Source organism: Balaenoptera borealis (assembly GCF_965194805.1).
Source record: "Balaenoptera borealis genome assembly, chromosome: 6".
In the NCBI taxonomy this organism is placed as follows: Eukaryota; Metazoa; Chordata; class Mammalia; order Artiodactyla; family Balaenopteridae; genus Balaenoptera; species Balaenoptera borealis.
Window position 1 is genome coordinate 54,633,538 of NC_138863.1, and position 21,202 is coordinate 54,654,739.

The 21,202-nt window shown below is 39.7% G+C and overlaps 1 protein-coding gene across 11 annotated transcripts in view; it reads left to right on the top strand.

The window, feature by feature from the left end:
- The window catches only part of CCDC141 (coiled-coil domain containing 141), a 239,439-nt gene that overhangs the window by 157,809 nt on the left and 60,428 nt on the right, over window positions 1-21,202 (top strand). For 10 of the 11 annotated variants that reach the window (XR_014246176.1, XR_014246177.1, XM_082397496.1 and 7 more), the window contains 4 exons: window positions 8,527-8,668; window positions 10,981-11,100; window positions 13,440-13,631; window positions 19,125-19,304. Coding sequence is in view for 9 of the 11 variants with exons in the window: in XM_082397496.1 (XP_082253622.1) it covers window positions 8,527-8,668; window positions 10,981-11,100; window positions 13,440-13,631; window positions 19,125-19,304 (634 nt within the window). In the remaining 2 variants the exon portion in view is untranslated. The remainder of the gene's footprint in view (window positions 1-8,526; window positions 8,669-10,980; window positions 11,101-13,439; window positions 13,632-19,124; window positions 19,305-21,202) is intronic. The other variant, XM_082397494.1, reaches the window with a different exon arrangement.

Below are 21,202 nucleotides of genomic sequence, written 5' to 3' on the forward strand. Positions count from 1 at the left end.
TAGAAACAGGGGTAAGTTGGGATTTTGCACTCTCTTTTCACGATTTTCATTTATGTTGACTACCACTACTTACCCTGGTTGATATTGTGAATGATAATGAACTTTAGACAGAGCATGGTTCATTCAGTCATTCATTTGCTCATTCCCAAAATATTAGTGAGTGTCTTTGTAGATCAGGTGCTCCCAAGCATCTAATGTGATAGGTGAAGTGCCTGCCCTCATGCTGTTTATATTCTGGTGGGAAGAAACAGTCAACCAACAAATAAATCAACAGATGAGATGCTCTTACACAGCAATGAGAACTATGAAAAAAAAAATGAAATGGGATAGAGAGTGACTTAATGTGATAGGTGAAGTGCCTGCCCTCATGCTGTTTATATTCTGGTGGGAAGAAACAGTCAATCAACAAATAAATCAACAGATGAGATGCTCTTACACAGCAATGAGAACTATGAAAAAAATAAAAAGTGAAATGAGATAGAGAGTGACTGTGGGGAGGGGACCATTTTAGACATTGTAGTCAGGGAAAGATTAAGGAGAAGGAGCTACCATGCAAATGGCTGGAAGATGAGTGGACCTGGCAGAACAACAGCAAAGGTGTAGCAGAAAGAAGTACAGTGTGGCTGGAGGAGAGGGTGACAAGGGGAAAAGGCATAAGACAAGATAAAATTGTTAGGTGGAAGTTAGACTATGTCCAAATGCTCGTTGGCAATAAAGGCAACGCTTGTGTGCTTTATGTACATTAACAAATTTTATCCTCAAGCCACCCTGTTATACAGATACTTCTATTACCATTGTCCCTGTTTTGCAGGTGTGGAAGCTGGGGCTCAGAGAGGTTCAAATAACTTACCTACTACCTGTCCCACAGTGGTAAGGGGTAGAGTGAGTGCAGGTCTGAACTGCTCTGTTAGGTTGCTAGCTCTGTCTCCTTTCTTTCAACTTCAGTCATTAGCAAGGAGCCTGACCACTTAGCGAATGTGGATTTTTTTTTTTTTTAATAAATTTATTTATTTATTTATTTATTTTTGGCTGTGTTGGGTCTTCGTTTCTGTGCGAGGGCTTTCTCCAGTTGTGGCGAGCAGGAGCCACTCTTCATCTCAGTGCGCGGGCCTCTCACTATCGCGGCCTCTCTTGTTGTGGAGCACAGGCTCCACACACGCAGGCTCAGTAGTTGTGGCTCACGGGCCTAGTTGCTCTGCGGCATGTGGGATCTTCCCAGACCGGGGCTCGACCCCGTGTGCCCTGCATTGGCAGGTGGATTCCTAACCACTGCGCCACCAGGGAAGCCCCGGATTTTTTTTTTTTTATTCTAACACACTTAAAATGTGCTGCATCTATCTTCTAATTTCAACTCAAGTCTCACCTTCCCTGCAAAGTTTTTCTTTCTTTCTGTTTATTTAAAACATTACTGAGCATCCATATGACATACCAGCACTGGGCTTCAAGGACAGTCAAAGATACATAAACCTGGCCCTGAGTCTTCAGAACCTTATTAACGGCCAGTAAGGGAATGACATGTCAGGGAGTGTGATCTAGGTCTGAGGAAGCCCTGGGGACAGTGGGTGTTAGGGCCACCTCTTCAGAGAAGAGAGACACAATCCCAAGCTCCTGTGACCAGGATGGGTCAAGTGAAGGAGTGAGACTTGAGAAGACCATTGTTGAATTTGGTAATCTAAGATGGGTGAAGGGTCTACACCTTCCAGCCAGGATGAACCTAATCAATACCTACCACACAATAGTTTTTTAATTCCTTTGTGTTTGTCAGCTCTATCTCACTTTTTACTCTGTGGTGTTCTGACTCATTTCTTAGTTGTTTGACTTGTGGCACAGCATCGTCTCCCCATCCAGACCATGACATCAGCTTGAGGTCAGCCCTCAAGGTCAACCATGTAGGAAACCTCTTTTATGCTCCTTATCTCGGTATTTACATACTAGGTGACTTGATTTGAAATGTTAAGGGGCTGGTGTGGCATAAAGGAAAGTTTATGTCATAGCAAAAATATTTTAAAAGATCTTACGTGGAAAACAAACAAAAATAATCCCCACCCTCCAACAACATAAAACAAAACAAAGAAACAAAATCAGAAATCCCTTTGTATCAGAGTCATCTATTGTCACATTTTGTAGGAATTCTACCAAGCATTTAAGAACTTGAAATAACTTTTTTTTAAAGAGTTTGATGATATATTTAGATGGTAAATATCAGATACTGAAATTTAGGAAATTGCGAAGTTGAGTTATGACAGTGTTAACTCAGCCACTTTCCAAATATTTTCATGTCTGTATTAAGTTGTTCTCTTTAGGGGTTGAGTAAATGTCATAATTGCAATCTGGATCTGTTACCATTGTTAAGGCTTGTATAATTCTGAAACTCTTAGTATGGAATGCACCCAAAGTTTACCCTTTCTATTAAATGTAGGACTAATTAGATTAGGTTCTTGTAAAATATCTAGGAGTCACTCATTGCAATATGAATTTATTCATTTATGATACTGATGATGTGATGTGAAATAGCAAGGATCCCAGAGTAAGAAGGTCTGAAACTGCAGGGTCTACAGAGGAAGCCTGACTAAAGGGGCAGAAATCTGTGCCTTGGACAGCTGAGGGGGATTACTCTCCAATGAGAGGGCTTAGAGAGGAAAGAACACCAGAAAGAAGAGAGGAAGAGATGTGAGTGGACAAATATATGAATAAACTGCTCATTACAGTGTTGTTTATAATAGTGCAAACCTGAAAAACACCTAAATATTTTCAGAAAATAGGAAACTGTTTCAATAGTTTAAGAGCAAGCACAGTATGGAATAATCTAAGCCAATATCAGAGTGTTTTTGAGGAATATCTGAAGACAGAGAGTATCCTCACAATAAAATGTTAAGAGGATGAAGTAGGATCCAAATCACATATATGGCATCTTACTAACTTTGGAGGGGAAGGGGTGGAAAAGACTGCCAAGAGAAAAACTTTTTGGAAGGAAATACATTAAAATGTATTTTTATATCTTCTAAATTACCTGAAATGAGAATATTTGTCTGGTTAGCTCTTACTGTGCCCCCCTTTTTTTTTTTTTTTTTTTTTACTGTGCCCCTTTTAGCTGAGGATTTATGTCATCAATCAGGGAAAATGTTCAGCAATTTAAATATTGATTTTCTGTTTTTCTCTCTTTTCTCTCCTCCTGTAACTCCCAGTAGAAGAATGTTGGAGGCTCCCAGTCTGCCTTAGATGTCTGAACTGTCTTTCATATTTTTCATTCCTTTATCTCTTTGCATTGCATTCCCAATGAATACCTCATATTGATTTTTCTCTTTTGTTAATTTTCCCTTTGTTTTCAGCCATTGAATTCTTTTGTTTGTTTTCATAACTATATTGTTTTCATTTCTAGGATTCCTAACTCATTCTTTTTCCTATCCAATTTTGTTTCATTTCTGACTGCTTTTGCTTCAGAGTTTCTTGTTTCTTTGTTATGGGTATTCATTTTTCCTTTATCTTTCTGGTGATGTGAGACATATTTATAAAGTCACTTTCAGATTGCTCTACTAATTTTCATTTCCAGTAGAGTACATTTAGCTCTTGATTGTTGAGTGTCTTTTCTTAGGATTCATTTTCCTCACGTGTTTTGAAATTTTAGATTGTCCTTCTGGATGGGAAGTGCTTGTTCTTCAGCTTTATTGTCCTTGCTTTGTTCTCTCCTCTTTCTTCTTTCCTTCTTAGCAGCTTTGCAGTGACTTCCACCTGAACTCACAGGGTCTCCTGTCCAGAAACAGTCTTCTGCTATTTGATCAGGGTCACCTGAGCTCCCATGGAGCTACTGGGGCTCTCAGAGGTGCAGCCAGAAATCCAGGTTGGGGAGCAGTGTGGGTTCCTGACTGCTCTGCTATGTCTGATTCCTTGGCTTCAGCAGCAGTGGGCTATAACGTTTTTCAAACTCCTTTTACAAGAGGGAGAATCCCATCCCTGTTACTGATTTCAGGGAGAATCCCAGCTATGGGACCCTTCATGTAAGATATGTTTTGGTCTCTCTGGCCTCATAGGAATGGAACATGTGGGCATCTCTGCATGGATCTGGACCAGAACCCAGGAACCCTGTAGTTTCAGCCCCACTTACTACTTGCTGTTTCTTTATTGTCATGTGTATACAAGAGATACATGTGGGTGTGATATGTTTGGTGGGCAGTGATTCTCAATGTGTACAACTTAAGTCAGAAAAAAATTATTGTAAAAACATACATGTCACTTCCACAGTTCGAATGGCACTTTTTCAAAGTAGGGATGAAAACTAGATAGTGACGATTGTTTCCTCCAAAATAGAGATGATAAACATGAAGCGTTCCTGTCAAGAGATAAGGAAGATATTTTTTCCCATTTTCAAAGTATAATTTGTCCATAGACAGAAAGAAAAATATGATCAACTGATTCCTTCTGGTGAGATAGAGTGAGCTGGCGCGTGCTTAGCATCTGGTTCAGCTCCTAATCCAGATGGGCTGCCAATAGTAATTTATGAAAGGTTTGAAAGCAACTTGCTGCTCTCAGGAAAGAATCATTAGAACACATTAACATTAGGATTTACTCTCTTCCCCCAGCCCTAGTTTGTAACAGATGCAAAGACAGGGCAACCGCTTCCATACAGCAAATGTAACAGTCTATTTTTGAGCCAGAAGTCAATATGTCTCTGCTCTCTGGGAGGGGAAAAAAATCAATCATTTTTCTTTCCCCCTTCCCTCCCCTCTCCTGGCTCAATGAATAGGGGAGAAAATACTCCCATGATGGAGTTTCTAACAAGTCTAAAGAAACCTTCACAGTCTGTCACTCCAGAGTATCTGTGATGCTTGAAGAAGTCAAATTCAATGTCAGGAATAATCTGATGTACCCCATGCTCATACTACAGGCAGGGACCATCTAATCCATTCATAGACAGACAGCCCAAAGATCAAGCAGTATTTCCAATGCAAGTTACAGAGACACAGATTGTTAGGCCTAGAAAGCTGGTCCACTGGTAGTTCCTCTCCCACCCCATCAGGCAGCACATGAGCAATGTGGCTTCAAAGTCAGAACAAAATGCCCTGGCACTCCCGTCAACCAAGTTTCTGTTATCCGCCCCCAGTTCTTGTCCCATCATTTATTTAATATTACTGTGAAGTAATAGGACTCATTTCTGGGTGGCTGTTGGAATTCTATTAATTTATTTTCACTTCATGTAAGAATTGCTGGCAGAGTGTGAGGTCATATTTTTCCTTTGATCAAACCATCTGCATTTCAGGCTCTGAGGAAATTGGCAATATGCATGCTATACATGTTTTAAAATGTTTTGGAGTGTTCAGAAGAAATGTCTGGAATCAGTGTTTCAAGTTTCCAACTGAAAATGATAGAATAGGGCTGGTTGTAACCTGCAGACTAGGTTTTCACCAAGGAGGAATGGAGAGGGAGCGGCTCTGGGGTTAGCAGTGTGACAGATATACTCCAACTGGTAATCAGGTAGAAGGAAGGGATTAATGCCTGATCAGACAGAGATGATCTAGCTGAGGATGGAGGAAAATAGGAGCTGGCTAGGGTAAGCAAGATAATTGAGAACTTCTTGTACTAAGGAAGGGGTCTAAGCCACAAATAAGAAGGGAATGCACATGGGACAGGCAATTCAGTCTGTCCCTATGAGGCTTGAAACAGCGGAGGGAAGTATCAGTCAACCTAACTATAAACCCTAAACCATCGAAGAAGAAGTTGGGCAGTCTTTGGATAGCCTAAAACTTCTGTAACTGGGCAAAGGGCAAAGTCATCTTTGTCTAAAAACAATTAGAAACTGTTACTAGTGACATTTTTAATACAGTAACTATCTGTGCATATGTTCTTGTTCCTAAATCTGTGTCTTGTCTTCCCTTAAATGTTGATCAAAGTGTACTTTATTTAATTTGAAAATATGCATTGATCTACTTCTTACAAGGCTATGTGCTCAGGGCTACAGAGGATAAATGAATGAAAAGAATGTTGTATTTTTCCCTTAATTTATAATGCAATAGATATACAGGATAAGGCATAAATCAGCACAAAATAAGACTGATCTCCTAGGTCATTGGAAAATATAAAATGAACGATCCATCCAAAGACAGCGAGAGATCCTATTTGGCTCGTTGTGATTCATCTAAATTAAAATTGTGAGTTGCTAGAGAGCAATATTTTTACGGAAGGAATGCTTGATTTGTTTTTGTTTCCCCGTTTCCATTTTCTGTGCTGGAGGGGCCTTCAAGATGTGAATTTGAACAAGATATCGTGCCCCTCTAGTGGTCACTTTGCAAACTACAGACAGACATTTCATTACCTAGAGAAGACAGCCAATTTCAAAAGAGCATGCCAGCCGGGCTAATCCTGTTTCCATCAACACTGAGTTCAAGGGAAAGTGAAATTTTAGAATACTCCCCCCACCCCCCTTCATGTGTCATGGACCCAGAAAAGGTACTATGAGGTGGTAAAGAGTGTGGACTCTGGGATCAGATGAATAGGTTCAAATCCCAGCCCTGCCATTTAATAAATGTGACCTGGGCAAGTTACTGAGCATTTCTGTACTCACTTTGCTCATCTGCAAAACAGAGATAACAGTTACAGCCAGACCATCGGGTAGTTATGAGAATTAGAAGAGATTACTTAAAACATTAAAAATGGGGCTTCCCTGGTGGCGCAGTGGTTGAGAATCTGCCTGCCAATGCAGGGGACACGGGTTCGAGCCCTGGTCTGGGAAGGTCCCACATGCCGCGGAGCAACTGGGCCCGTGCGCCACAACTACTGAGCCTGCGCGTCTGGAGCCTGTGCTCCGCAACAAGAGAGGCTGCGATAGTGAGAGGCCCGCGCACCGCGATGAAGAGTGGCCCCCGCTTGCCGCAACTAGAGAAAGCCCTCGCACGGAAACGAAGACCCAACACAGCCAAAAATAAATAAATTAAAAACAAAACAAAAAACATTAAAAATGGTTCCTTGTCACAGTAAGTGGATTATTTTTAGAAAATGTTTACCCATTTATTTTGACAAGCTTTATTCTCTGTACATATTTTCCACAGTGCTTACTCACCTTTTCTTTTTTATCTTTCTCATTCCAAATTTGCATGTTCTACAGAAAAACCATAACATATAGGACAACTGGGCTTTTAAGTGCCTTTTTAGCATGCAAAGTCTAAAATGTAGTTAAAATATGATTACTGTTACCAATATAATATTTTTAAAGAATTTGTGGATATAAGTACAAGGATTATTTGCTAAACTCTCCTGATTTCTTGATTATACTCTTCACGGTCTCTGAGTTATTAAAATGTGAAACAAGTTGTTTCAAGTGTAACGTCTGTGGGACCTTAGGCGTCAGGAATAAGATTTCTCCTCCAGTTAAACTTCTCTGGGACTCCGGTGGTCCCACAGGACACACTTGAATCCTATGTGCATTCAACAAGATTCCCAAGCTGCCTGATGACCTCTAAACTCTTTGGCAGCCTCATTGTCATTCCTGTGAAGTCACGTTCCCTCTCAGGCAGTTGGGATCCTGCCCTCATTTCATTACTAATTCAATTCATTTTTAGAGTCATAAATTAATTTTTTGAGGTAAAACTACTGAAATCTGTATCTTGTTCCAAGATCTTTTAAAGCTCTGGGTAATTGAATGTAAGAGTTATCAGCTCATCTTTATGAGTACTGGAAGGAAATGACTGATAGGAAATTAAAGACTTCAACTTCTTATATGCTGGCAGAAGCTCTATCTCAGGGATAGGCTGAAAAATTTTAAAGTGCTCACTGCATCAGCAATGTCCTTTCATTGTCTTGCATTGCTAGTAAGCCTATGTTGGAAATGGTTAGGAGACTTGCTAATGTGTCTTTAGACCACAGCAAATGGGGTCCAACTCAAAGTTCATTTGTTGTTTTAAAGACATTTTCATTTTATGAGCTGTCATGTCACTTTTCTTTTTCTCATGAGGCCAGCACAGGTACAAAATGACATGTGAGGCTTGGTTTCTTTTTATGAACAAGTACATCAGATTCCTCACTGTTGGTGATACCTTGGTTTTCACCTAATGATTACAGCCTTGAGCATTCGTAGGTATCCAGAACAAGGACCTTAGTGTTACATAAATACTTTACCCTATTGGATCATTCAGTGTTTTGTTAATTGGCTGATCTACATTTCTATTCAAAGAGCATCTTTAGATAAATGAAGCTTTTAAATAACACCCCCAGGAAAACTCTTGGCAAACATACTCAGAATGTCTTAAAGAAATATTAAAAAGTGAACCTTTAGAAGAGTAGACCAGACCTGGTTACAAAAACCCATAACTCATCTTTTCCCTCAGGACTGACTGACTTAAACAAAACAACATAATTTGGTTTTGCTCTCTGCTGTACCAGGACTACAGCTTCTTAACTTCTATTATCCTAAAGCCTGAAGCTTAATAACTTTTATCAAGTCATACTTATCATGAAAGGTTCATTTTCAAATGTTCCCTGTTCCTGGGGCCTCTCTATGAGGGTGGAGTGAACTAACAGCTGGCTTGTTCCATTCAGCTCTCAGGTGACCGGTGTCCATGAGATGATGGGATGCATCAGGAGGCGAGTTGATCATCTGACTGAACGGTGTTCAGCGCACAGGGAATTTGCTCTTAATAGACAGCAATTAACAGCCTCAGTGGAGGGCTATTTAAGAAAGGTAATTTCATAAAATGTGTCCTCCTTAAGCTACTATTTATTTCTTGGTTTGCATAAGTATTTTTATTTTTTCATTGACGTACAGTTGACTTACGATATGTAAATTTCAGGTGTACGGCACAGCGATTCAGTTTTATATATATGTATATATACTCTTTTTCAGATTCTTTTCCATTAAAGGTTTTTACATAATGTGGAGTGTATAGAGAGCCTAAATGTCTTCCCTGTGCTATACAGTAGATCCTTGTTGGTTATCTATTTAATGCATAAGCTACTGTTTAGATGCAGCTCCTTACCTGGTGATAATAGATGATGGTATGGGAACTGCAGCATGTGGGCACGGTGGGAGGATAGGGGTGTGTCTCCTTAGGATTCTCTTCATCCCACATTAGGCTTTATATTCAAACAGGATGAAGTTGTAATTCACTACTGCTCATCAACCATCCCTGCCCCAGGTTGCCAAAACTAAAAGTGTCATCCTCCGTGCCTCCCAGCCCAGAACATGTTTACACAAAGGCAGTTCTCACTTTGCACAGAACTGTGTTAATTGAACCATGTGTATCTTGTGATTGTGTCCTCCTTGATTTACATGGTTCTGTGCATGGTTCCAATATGCACATTTTGGTTAACATGGCACCACACAACACAAGAACAGCAGATAGATACCAAAAATGTTGAGTTTTAGGGGTTCCAGGAATAAATTGCCATTATCATAATTTATTGAACCAAGACAGTGCAAAGGACATGGCTACTCTGAATAAAACCATATGTGTGAAAATCCTTTCTACAATATAGTGGAATATTGTAGTGAATATAGTGGTTTGAAGAATTTTATTTCCCATTTTCAAAGAGGAATAAAACCAGGCAGCTACTATTTGACTAAATAAAAAGTTACTTGTCTGGGGGCTTCCCTGGTGGCGCAGTGGTTAAGAATCCGCCTGCCAACGTAGGGGACACGGGTTCAAGCCCTGGTCTGGGAAGATCCCACATGCCTCGGAGCAACTAAGCCCGTGAGCCACAACTACTGAGCCCTCGTGCCACAACTACTGAAGCCCACGAGCCTAGAGCCCGTGCTCCACAACAAGAGAAGCCACAACAATGAGAAGCCCGTGCACCGCAATGAAGAGTAGCCCCCGCTCGCCGCAACTACAGAAAGCCTGCGCGCAGCAATGAAGACCCCAGGCAGCCAAAAATAAATAATAAATAAAATAAATAAATTTTAAAAAATTACTTGTCTGTAGATGGGGTTATAGCAAAAACTAGTAATATCTCAGTTACATTAATGCTAATGAACCATGTTGTAAAGGCTGGGTCTCAAATTTTCAATGATGTTTTTTCATTTGCTACAATGGACTTATATACCTGACTTACACAAGTAGAATTAATAGACTTCACAGGAGAGGTCATTAAATAACCAAGTCTCCATCTAAATTGCCTCCTCTCCTGTTATTGATCCAGAGATGGGAATTTGAACCTTGTTCTGATGCTTGGGTCCAGGGAGATTACAAACATGGCGGCAGCTGTAGTGCTGCATTCCCTGGAGCTTGAGATTCAAGCGAATTTGTTGGTGGTGGAAAACGCAGTAGAAACTCAAACAGCTGTTGTTGCTTGTGTGGCTACTGCTAAGTCAGAGCCAGTTTGACTTTGGGAAGTATGAACTCTAGTCAGAGCAAGGCAGTAACTTGAATTGAATGGAACCCTTTAAAGCTCACTATATTCACTAATTCATATGTATTGAAGATCAAATCATAGGCCCCCACGTTCATCAATTAAATGCCTAAGCGTGTTTCTGTGTTTTGTTATCACATGTAGAGCACATGGTGCTGCCCCGGGGCCCCTCAGCCCTAAATATAGTAATCCATAAAGTGATCTAATACCTATGCTGGACCTCTGCTTCAAAATATACCTGTAAATTGGGCCCCTGTCAGTGTACAGTGTATGATCATGACTTAATGCACCAGAAAAATTCATCTCTATTGATGTGTTGACAAGTGAATTATCCTTTCTGGGTAATATAGATAATAAATTCTTAGAGAATGTGGATTATTGCCTATATCTCATCGCTGTTAGTAAAAGAAATATCTGTAAACATATATCCTCTATTGGTGAGTCAGTAGTATTACCTCATAGGAAGAGCAGCATTATGAATTTAAGTATGAAATTCTGAAATATTAAACTATTTTTAGATTAAAATTGATATACATTTAAAGTATAATGGGAATGTAGAGAGTAATATTTATCTCCTCTACACATTTGCATACATATATGCCAATATATATTACTAAGGGTGCAATATATTCTTTATTCCTAAAGGTGGAAATCTCCATTCAGAAAATCAGCCCAGTAATTTCTAATGCAATGGATGTCGGTTCCAGCCTCTCTGAATCAGAGAAGATTTTGAGTACATATCTGGAACTAGATAAACAAGCTAAGGTAAATAAAATGAGAGTTATTATTATGGTTATGGTTTTGTAAATATGATTTTTCTTTATTTTCAGTAGCTATAAAACTTAATCCTAGGTCCCTTGAGGGCTGCAATTCTAAATTAGTCTTCTGGCAGATAATGACTTAAAAACGCCTACCATTTTGTGTATCTAAATTATTTATATTTACAGGTGCATTTATTAGGGCGTTTGAGCTCACAGAAGCTCAGCATTATAGCCTGGTGCTAAACACTCATTTGGCCCTCTTTCCTAGCCTAGGAGATGTTAGCAGCTCCTTGAGGCAGGGAGAGCGCCTCTCCAAGGCTATTTGTGATTTTCTGCTAGAGTTAAGTTGCAAGAGAAAATTACCAAGAGCAACATGCAACAGTGCTAGATTCCAGGAGGCAAAACAATCACAATCTTGTTTGCACACCCAATGTTTAGAGACAGAAACTGCCCCCTCCTCTGCCTGGCACCTTCTCTAGCACCCTCTCACCCCTTTCACATGGGACTTAGGTTCAGATATTCCTGCTAGCAGCTCCAAACCTGCATGAAGTCCCTGCCTGCCCCAGCAGGTGGTTAGGAAGGCGAGGCAAGTGCCCAGGTCTCTAGGAAACGGCCTCGCTATTCCATCATTTCTTTTTTTTTTAATTTAATTTTTATTTTATATTGGGCTACAGTTTATTTACAGTGTTGTGTTAGTTTCAGGTGTACAGCAAAGTGATTCAGTTATACATATACATATATCCATTCTTTCTCAGATTCTTTTTCCATATAGGTATTACAGAATATTGAGTAGAATTCCCTGTGCTATACAGCAGGTCCTTGTTGATTATCTGTTTTATATATAGTAGTGCGTATATGTTAATCCAAAACTCCTAATTTATCCAAGAGTCTCCTTCACAGACAACACTGCCACCTGAAACTCACAGATGAACCAATTATTAATGGGCTGTTTTTAATTCATTTTTTAAAATGTCTAAAATGAAATGCATGCCTGAACTCAATTTCATTTTTTTAAAAAAGAAAGCCTCATGTATTTTATTTAGAGAAGTACTTTTTTCTTTTTTTATAAATTTATTTATTTTTGGCTGCATTGGGTCTTCGTTGTTGTGCACGGGCTTTCTCTAGTTGCGGCGAGCAGAGGCTACTCTTCGTTGCGGTGCGCAGGCCTCTCGTTACAGTGGCTTCTCTTGTTGCAGAGCACGGGCTCTAGGAGCAAGGGCTTCAGTAGTTGTGGCACGCGGGCTCAGTAGTTGTGGCTTGCGGGCTCTAGAGCGCAGGCTCAGTAGTTGTGGCACACGGGCTTAGTTGCTCCGCGGCATGTGGGATCTTCCCAGACCAGGGATCAAACCCGTGTCCCCTGCATTGGCAGGCAGATTCTTAACCACTGCGCCACCAGGGAAGTCCCTTCATTTTTTTATTTAAAAAATTTTAGAGGTAAGGAGGAAATTTCAAAGGGAGAAACTCCTCCATTTCCTCCTTCCCAGAGTGCTCTCTGGGAGCAGTGCCTGTAAATTAAAATTACCTTCATTCAGTGGAGTACCTGGGAAGCATATTAAATACAAGTAGGAGAGCAATCCCTCCTTGCTCTAAATGAGAGTGGATCTTCTGTCTCTCATGTTTGCTTGAATCTTAGCTTGGTCTCACATGAAATTTTACACAGCTCTGTGGCAGTTGTGTAAATAGTGCCTACAATACCTACTCGTCCATTGAATCAGTGGTTAGATTTCACGTGCCAAAAATTGCACTCAAAAGAAAACATAGGAGAGCAACCCTAGCAAGTCAAATTCGCTGACTCTTTAGGTTATTCACACCTCATCTGTACCATTTTCCCTACACTTACTTAAAAACTGTTGTAGATGGAGACTTTAAGAAGACTGCATACTTGATATGGCATTTTTTTGTAAATTAAAAAATGAGTAAACAATTTCTATAAACTTGTCATCTATTCTATAACAAAATTAGTTTAAGAATTTTCTAGAGCTACTGGTAAATTTCATAAAGCAATCATCATGTATAATTATTTTATTCAAATTATTTTAAATATTTCTGCCAATGTGTTTTACAACCTTTCTTACTAAACAAACTTTCTTCTATTTGTGACACAGAAAATAGAATGTTCTAAATAAGACGTGTAGCTGATAGACTGAAAGAATAATTTGAGGTGGTTTTCATTTTACGGTGCCTTTTTTTTTCGAATTTTAAAATACGTGCCTTTTTCGTTGAGGAGAGTTTTGGTACAAGTTCAATTAATAATCGTAATAGATGGCTGTACAGAAGGTATTGGAATGTGAGTGTTCATGATTCCCCTGTCAGCTTCTGACCTCCTATGCCTTGTTTTCATAGGAGACATCACATGAATCAGAAGCAGCTGCAAAACTCTTGACAGAGAAAAATGATTTTGAACCTGATGAAGTGGCATCGCTTTCTTCTAAAGCTAAGTGGCTAGAGGAAGAATTAAACATACTTGGCCAAAGCATCAGCTCCAGGTCACAGGTCCTGCAAACTTATGTGGCATTTCTAAAGTCATCAGAGGAGGTACGGTACCTATGGGCTGACCTCTTTGGCAACATGGCCTCTGCCCATCTTCCTGCTTTCTAAGGGGATAGAACCGTCGTGGGTAGTTCCAGATCCTCCACCCCAGTGCGTGTACTCACTTATAGCTCCTTTATTCTCCAAGGCACCATACACAGGCTCAAAGAGTAAGTTATTTTACTAAAAACATAATATAAGTGTGTATGTGTAGATACAGACAAATAAGCAAAGTGTCTGTGTTGAAACCCTTTTTACTATGGCCTACAAATATTTACAATATCCTAAACATAAAACAAAATTATTTAAAAATAAGTCATTTTCTATTTAAAAATAACATGAATCTCTTTGAATACCTAAGCAATTTGTGTGATTTATTTAAAATCCACACAAATGGAAATTATAGGCTGTTGGGTCCAGTCTCAGATCTGTCTTGTTTGATGCATTTTAGTAATTTTCCTCTGAGAGCTTTTTCTGAGGCATTGCTTTGACTGATTTGTACTAGATAATCTATAAAATTCCCTGTGGTAGACTAGAATTCCATCTCTCAAAGGTCCCAGGTTCTTGAAGGTGACATCAGTCATAGCAAAGCGCTGGAGTCCCACCTTATTTAACTCTGGTCCCAATGCACCCAGGCGCGCGTGGTTCACTCTCCTTTCAGGGAGGGGCTGCTGGTTGAGTGGGAGGTAGAGCCATCAAGGCTCACTCAGGGGTAAAGCCAACCCAAGTTAGGTAGCATTCTCCCGCCACCCTCCCAACACTCTCACCCTTACCTCGCACGACCACATCCTGCCTGCCCACATTCCTCTGCCAGCTCTCGTTCTCCAGGAGTCTGAGTTCTCACCACTCTGGAGGAGGGCCACGCCCAGGCCCTGGAAATCTCAGGGAACCAATGCCCCCTTTTCCACATCTTTCTTTATTCTGGATTTTTTTTTTTTTAATTTTTTCTTATCCTGGAACTCTCAGGGTTAGGCAGAGGTATTACAGCTGACAGGTTGTTCTGTCAATGAACATTTTTTTTTAAAAAAAAAGAATCTCTTTTTTAAAATTTAGTTTACTTATTTGTGGCTGTGTTGGGTCTTCGTTGCTGCCCGCAGGCTTCTCATTGCGGTGGCTTCTCTTGTTGCGGAGCATGGGCTCTAGGCATGCGGGCTTCAGTAGTTGTGGCACGTGGGCTCAGTAGTTGTGGCTTGCGGGCTCTAGAGTGCAGGCTCAGTAGTTGTGGCACACGGGCTTAGCTGCTGAGCAGCATGTGGGATCTTCCTGGACCAGGGCTCGAACCCGTGTCCCCTGCCTTGGCAGGCGGATGCTTAACCACTGTGCCACCAGGGAAGTCCCTCGATGAACATTTTTATCTCAACTTGAAATGGTGAAGGTACAAAGTAGTGCTTGGTTTTCTGCATCTTCATTGCCAAAAATGTACCTTCTTAGCTTCTAGCTCAGTGCCTACTTCCATGGCCCCCTCTGGCCTCTGGGACTAGGAGTTTTGGGACTAGGGCTGGAACCTTAGCTTTGCAAACAGAACTTTCCCAGAAGGACCTCATGTCCTTTCATCTTCCCAGCTTTCACTTAATCTGTTTTCTTACCTGGCAGACCCTCGTGTCCTCTCCTTGGCAGTGCTCTCAGTCTGTCAATCTCCTTCCCCTTCAGGCTTTCTCTCTTTTCTCACCAGCTTGTGCTTATTCAATTCCATTCCATTCCCCATGCCCTCAACTCCCTGCCTTCTACCCTGACTTGCCAACTCCCAATACTAGATCACTCCAACACTCTGTTTACTCAGCTTCTCTTTCCAAGCTTCCAGACGCTCCTGTGGAAAATCATACAATTGTGCTGATTGGTGCTCTTACAAATTTATGGGTCTTTGGCTCAGCTGAGACCCCCATATGCTCTCTAGTTGGTGCCCATTCAGTAGTGAGTCGCAAACTTCTTACTGCAGTTTCCATGCCTAAATGTCAGCTTACGCCCTTACCTTGTATGTGACTGAAAAAAATGAGTCCATTGAGCTTAACTGCCTTGACTTCCTTCAGCTTCCAAACCCACTGACATATTCACCCTTCCTCCACTGTCACCAGTGAAGTGGAGTTTCTGCATGTGTGCTGCACTAATCAGCCATCAGTCCCTCCCTGTCTGCTCCTACATCCTTCAGAATCTAGCTTCAGCATCCATCCTCTAATTTTATAACTTTGCTTTTTCCGTTGCTTCCTTCTCTTTGGTCTACAGTTCTGCCCAAATAGTCTTGCCCTCACTAAGGCTACCACTCTGTAATTTTCCTTCCATTCACAACTGCACTCTTGGGATGGGAAGATGACATTTCTTTCCTCTTCTTGCTGATCCTCCCTAATCCTCACCCGCTGCCATTTGGTTTATCCCCTTTTCAATCCTGCCGTTTGCACCTCTTCACTCCATTCTTATGAGCTTATACTTACTACTTACCAGTTGACAGGTGAAACGGTCAGTCTTTATCCCACTTAATCCCTCTGCCGTATTTATTTAACCCAGTTACTCACATTCACCTGCTTTGACTTTAAAGAAAAACAGATTTATTGAGGTATAATTTACATAGCATAAAATCCGCCTATTTTAGGATGTAATGATTTTTGGTATATTTATAGAGTTGTGTAACCATCACTGCACTCCAGTTTTGGTATATTTCCATCACCCCAAAAAAGAGGTCTGGGGAATACTTTTCGTCAATCCTGGTTTCCACTGCCCCCCCCCCCGCCCCCAGCCTCAGGCAAGCACTAATCTGCTTTCTGTCCCTATAGATTTGCCTTATTTGGATATTTCACATAAGTGAAATTATCCTGTCTACTTCTTTATCTGTTCTTTTTCCTGATTCAGTTCTCTGTTCCTGAAGTGTGGTGGGTTACAGAGTTCTTGCCTGTGCTCCCTCTTTTGTACATTCTATACATGTTCCCTGCAAAAATCACCCGCCCTCCCACAAACACACCTATAGTTTCAATTCACCAGTAACTCAAAACTGGTTCCTCAACCCCAGCTCTTCTGAGCTCCAGGCCAATGCTTTCAACTTCCAATCATACTAATTACCTATGTATTCTGTAGCTTCCTGAAGCTCAACAAAACACAACTGGTTATCTTTTCCTTAAACGTGTTTCCTTCTGTATTTTGGCATTGGATTAATGACCCCACTGTCTTTCAGAAGTCCTATGTAGAAGCTCAAAGTCTGTTCCGATCCCTTTCTTAATGAGCACTTATTTTTGTACTAGGCCCTGAACTTTTCATTCCTGATCTCATTTCATCCTTATAATATCCCTATGTTTATTTACTATTATCCCTACTTTGCAAATGAGGGAAACTGAGGCTCTGAGAAGTTAGGTATTTAAGACCAAACAGGTAGTAAACATCAGAGCTGAAGTTTAATTCCCAATCTCCTCCCTTTTGTTTTTCAAACATCAAAGGCCATGCTATCCCATGTCTGTCTTTAGAGACAACCTAAGAGATTTCTGAATTCCCCTTCTTCATTTGTACCATCACCTTCTCAGTTCAGGTCCTCATCATCCCTTGCCCAGCTTAAAGAAACTGTATCTGCCTGTTCTCTCTGCATCCTGTAATTCTCCCCTTTATGCCTTTCGGAAAATGGTCATTCTAAAGCAAATCTGATCATGTCACTTCCTGAAATTCAGGTTATATGACAAATGTAATTTATGAAGCAAGTTATAACTTTTACCCCAAAATGGGTAATGTATTAAAGTTGATCATTTATTCACTTAAAAAAGAAACTAGTCCAGATTCAAGGGAATTCCTATAATGACATCATGCTCACTTACATTCAAGGAGGCTTTTTTGAGCAGTTGAAAAAGGAGGATGAATTAAAGTTTATGTTTTAAGAATTTCACGTAACTGGCAGCCCATGATATTGACACCCCCGCCTGTAGCATACTATCCCATTGAAGTACTGATGGCTGTCATGCTGATTCCGAGTCATTGTGATAGCTGTCAGTTGTTTCAAACTAACGAGAGTGTGTCACATTGTGTTGAGTATAGTAGCAAACAAGTTGAAACCTACTGACGGCTTTATGCCAACACAATGATCACTCTCACTTCTTTCTTACCACTCAGTTTGTGCTATCTGGACGTCACCCACACCAAGATCATTTATCGTGCTCTGAACCAGCCAGTGTTACACAGTTGTGCCTTCACACTCGTTATTCCTTCCATCTGGGGCCCCCTTCTCCTGTTCCCTCTCACCCTGGACAATTCTGAAAGACACAGATCAAATGTCGCTTCCTTTGGGAAATTCTTGCCTGTTTACTTTATGTAGAGCTGGTTGTCCCTCCTCAGTGTGCCCAGAACACTGTGGGCGTACTTGCCTTTGTGTTGTAATAATCTGTTTATGGTTCTCTTTCTCCCAGAATTATCTTTGGGAACCCAAGGAAATAACTGCTTAATTCTTACTACGGAATCTTAGGAGACTCCATGGAGGAGGTAGTATTTTAACTGTCTCATGAAGGATTAAGTAGGAGCAGAAAACTGAGGAAAGATCATCCTGGGCTGAGGAAAAAAGCATCAGGAAAACAGAGTCATGAATAAATGGAATATGGAAAAAGAGGAGACAACTTCTGTTTCTAAGTGCCCTTTGCAGCGCTCATTAAATTAAGAATGATATTGAAATTTTGAAAATACAGTGACTAACCATTGCCTGAAATTTCTATCCCGTTTATATTGCTTTCAGTAGTTATGAGCTCTTTGAGTCTTATCCTATTGGCCATTAAGTATTATTCAAAATGCATAAAAACTTGTGTCAAAATTTTCTACCATTTCTACAATACCCAGTTAAATGATCTAGTTCTGCAGGCACATCTGATTTTATATAAGCTCTGTCCAAAGAGAGTGATTTAAAATAATCTAGTATTGCTTACCTTGGTTAGCACATGAGAAAATATAATTCTAGGGAGATGAAGTAATGAACCTCAGTTAGATTTGCTCATGGAGGCAGTTTAATATTAATACATGTACAGAAAATTCATAATTATTTGTACTCTTTTGTTCTGGTTTATCACTGATGAGAAGCAAATTGTGATTTACTAATTATGAATAACTTTTCACTGACTTACATTTCTTTCTGATTTGTATTCCTTGATTGTATATGTTTATCTTTCTCCTGAATTATAAAACTCAGCTTTAAATGGAACCCCATTGGTCTTTGACATAAGCTGTCTCCAATTGCAAAACATACACATATATAATACATAAATATGATTTTGGCTACAGTAAACAGGGCTTCTGGATAATAAACTTGTCAGGTCAAGTTACTACCCAGTGGCAGTCAGTCTGATCTGTCAACAACCTGAATAGCTTTTCATGTCTTTTCAGTAAGTTGACAGTATTTAATAATTATTTAAAGAATTCTGAAATGTAGGTTCCAATTAAGTTTTATATAGGCTTTTATTGGAATCTAGTATTTTTCTCCTTAAAAATGTTTTTAAGTGTTCTTAACTTTCATTTATATTCTGTTTTTTTTTTTTTTTTTTTTTTAAGGTAGAGGAGCAATGTCAGGGCCTAAAGGAGTTTTACCAAACTGATACCCTGCGAAAGGAAGAGGGTGACGCTGAAACCGAGCGTCACTCTGACTCAGTGGAGAAGCAGTGGCAGCTGTTTTTAAAGAGGAGCTTTTTAACTCAAGACCTCGGGCTCAAGTTCCTTAATTTAATAAATATGGTGAGAATAACATTAAATGAGTCACACCTTCTTCAAGGATCACTTTTCAAAGTCAGAATCAGAAATTTAAAAGTTCAGTTGTCTGTTATTCAGCCGTGCTGGTTTAGGAAGTTCTTTTTAGCTCCATTCGACCTAGAATAGTGCTGAAGCCCAGCATTTATGTGCTTCTTTGCTCCTAGACCTCTTGTGAGTTTATCACATGAAGGCTATTTTATCTATTAACAAGAAAGAGTGACTATAATCCAAATGTAACATTATTATTATTACATAGAGTCCTCAGAAGATCACCCAAAAGTTCTGAGTTAGGTTGAAAGCATGCAACAAGATCCTTACAAGATTTCCAGAGGCAAAAGATAACATCTAGGATGAATCTTCATTTCGAAGAATTTCTTACAATACCAGATCTTTTCATAGCAAAGCTCCATTATATTTAGAAATGTACCCTAAACTTTAGTTGTTAAGTTATATCTGTAAAGTATCCTAGAATCGTTATATCAACCTCAGGCCCATATCAAGTTCTCCACAGAATTCTTGAAAGATGGTTAATCCACCTCTCCTTCAATATCTCAAGTATCTTCCTTACGAAACTGTTAGAAAATGCCAGCTGCTAGGAAGGTTTTTTTTTTTAATGTTAAGTCGAATCTGTCTTCATATCTGATTCTAACCCTCTGTAGCTCCACAGGGGAAAAAAATGTATGCATATTTCATTTCTCTTACACATGAAAGTTTTTCAAACCTTGAAAACAGTTGCAAAATCTAATTTGAGTCTTTTCTGCAGTGAACTAGATATAAATCCTTTCTATCATTTAGGAGGTAGCTTTCTCTCTTTCTTCATCCTAATCCTCCCTCCCAGAATTTTCCATGATTTGTCAATATCATTCATAACATGTAAACAAGAAGTAAAGTACAACTTCAACACAGAGTACAAAGTGTACATCATTCTTTACTAATGAGACCTAAGATTGTACTAGCACTTTTAGCAATAATTTCACTTTGTTGGTTCATATTAAGCCTGTGATGGGAAAACTGCAATTGCATTACATTTTTATTGCAGTTCCTGCCAAGCTAGGTCTCTCCCATTTTATATCCATGTCGCCTATTTATCTTTTACATACAAATGTGAACCTTTATATTTATTCCTATTTTATATCACTTTGTTAGTTTTGACTCATGATTCCATCTTGTTAAACTAATTTTGAGCCTGCTATCTATTGCATTAGCCATCTCTCCTGGGTTTAATTCTGTATATTAATAAGTAAGCCTCTTGTGGCTGCAATTAGATCTTTAATAAAAGTGTCTGAGGGGCAGATTGCTACCCCAATCCATTAAGCAGCCAATTGATTAACCAGTCTTTTAAACAGTCATGGACATTCCCAGTAGTACTTTATTTTAACCACTTTTTCTTAAGTCTATAATGGAAGACACTGATCAAAGGAAGGTCTGTCTACCTAGTATCCTATCAATTGTATAATATAATTTGGCAAAAATTAGTTTGACTCCTAGTGATCATAGGGTTCTTTCCAAAGTGCTTACAATCTGCTTGATCAATGATGACTTTATTGCCCTGGTTTTCAATGTAAAACTTACTGACAGGTAAATCACATAGGCCATCTTTTCCCCCATTTGAAAATCAGGGCATTTTCCTTTCTCTAATTTTCTGGCCCTTCTCCTGTTTTCTGTAGATTTGCAAAGATGACTGACATGTGCAATTTTCTCAGTACTCTGACATGTGATGAATCTCAGTCTGGAGCCTGAATTCATTTGGAAGAGTTGGGCTCTAACTACCCTCATCTACTTTGAGCTACAATTTCCTCTTTATCTTCATTGTTTCAAACTTTGTTGTTTAAAGACCAGTCTTCTTAAATCTATATGGAAACAAAATATGCATTAAATAATTC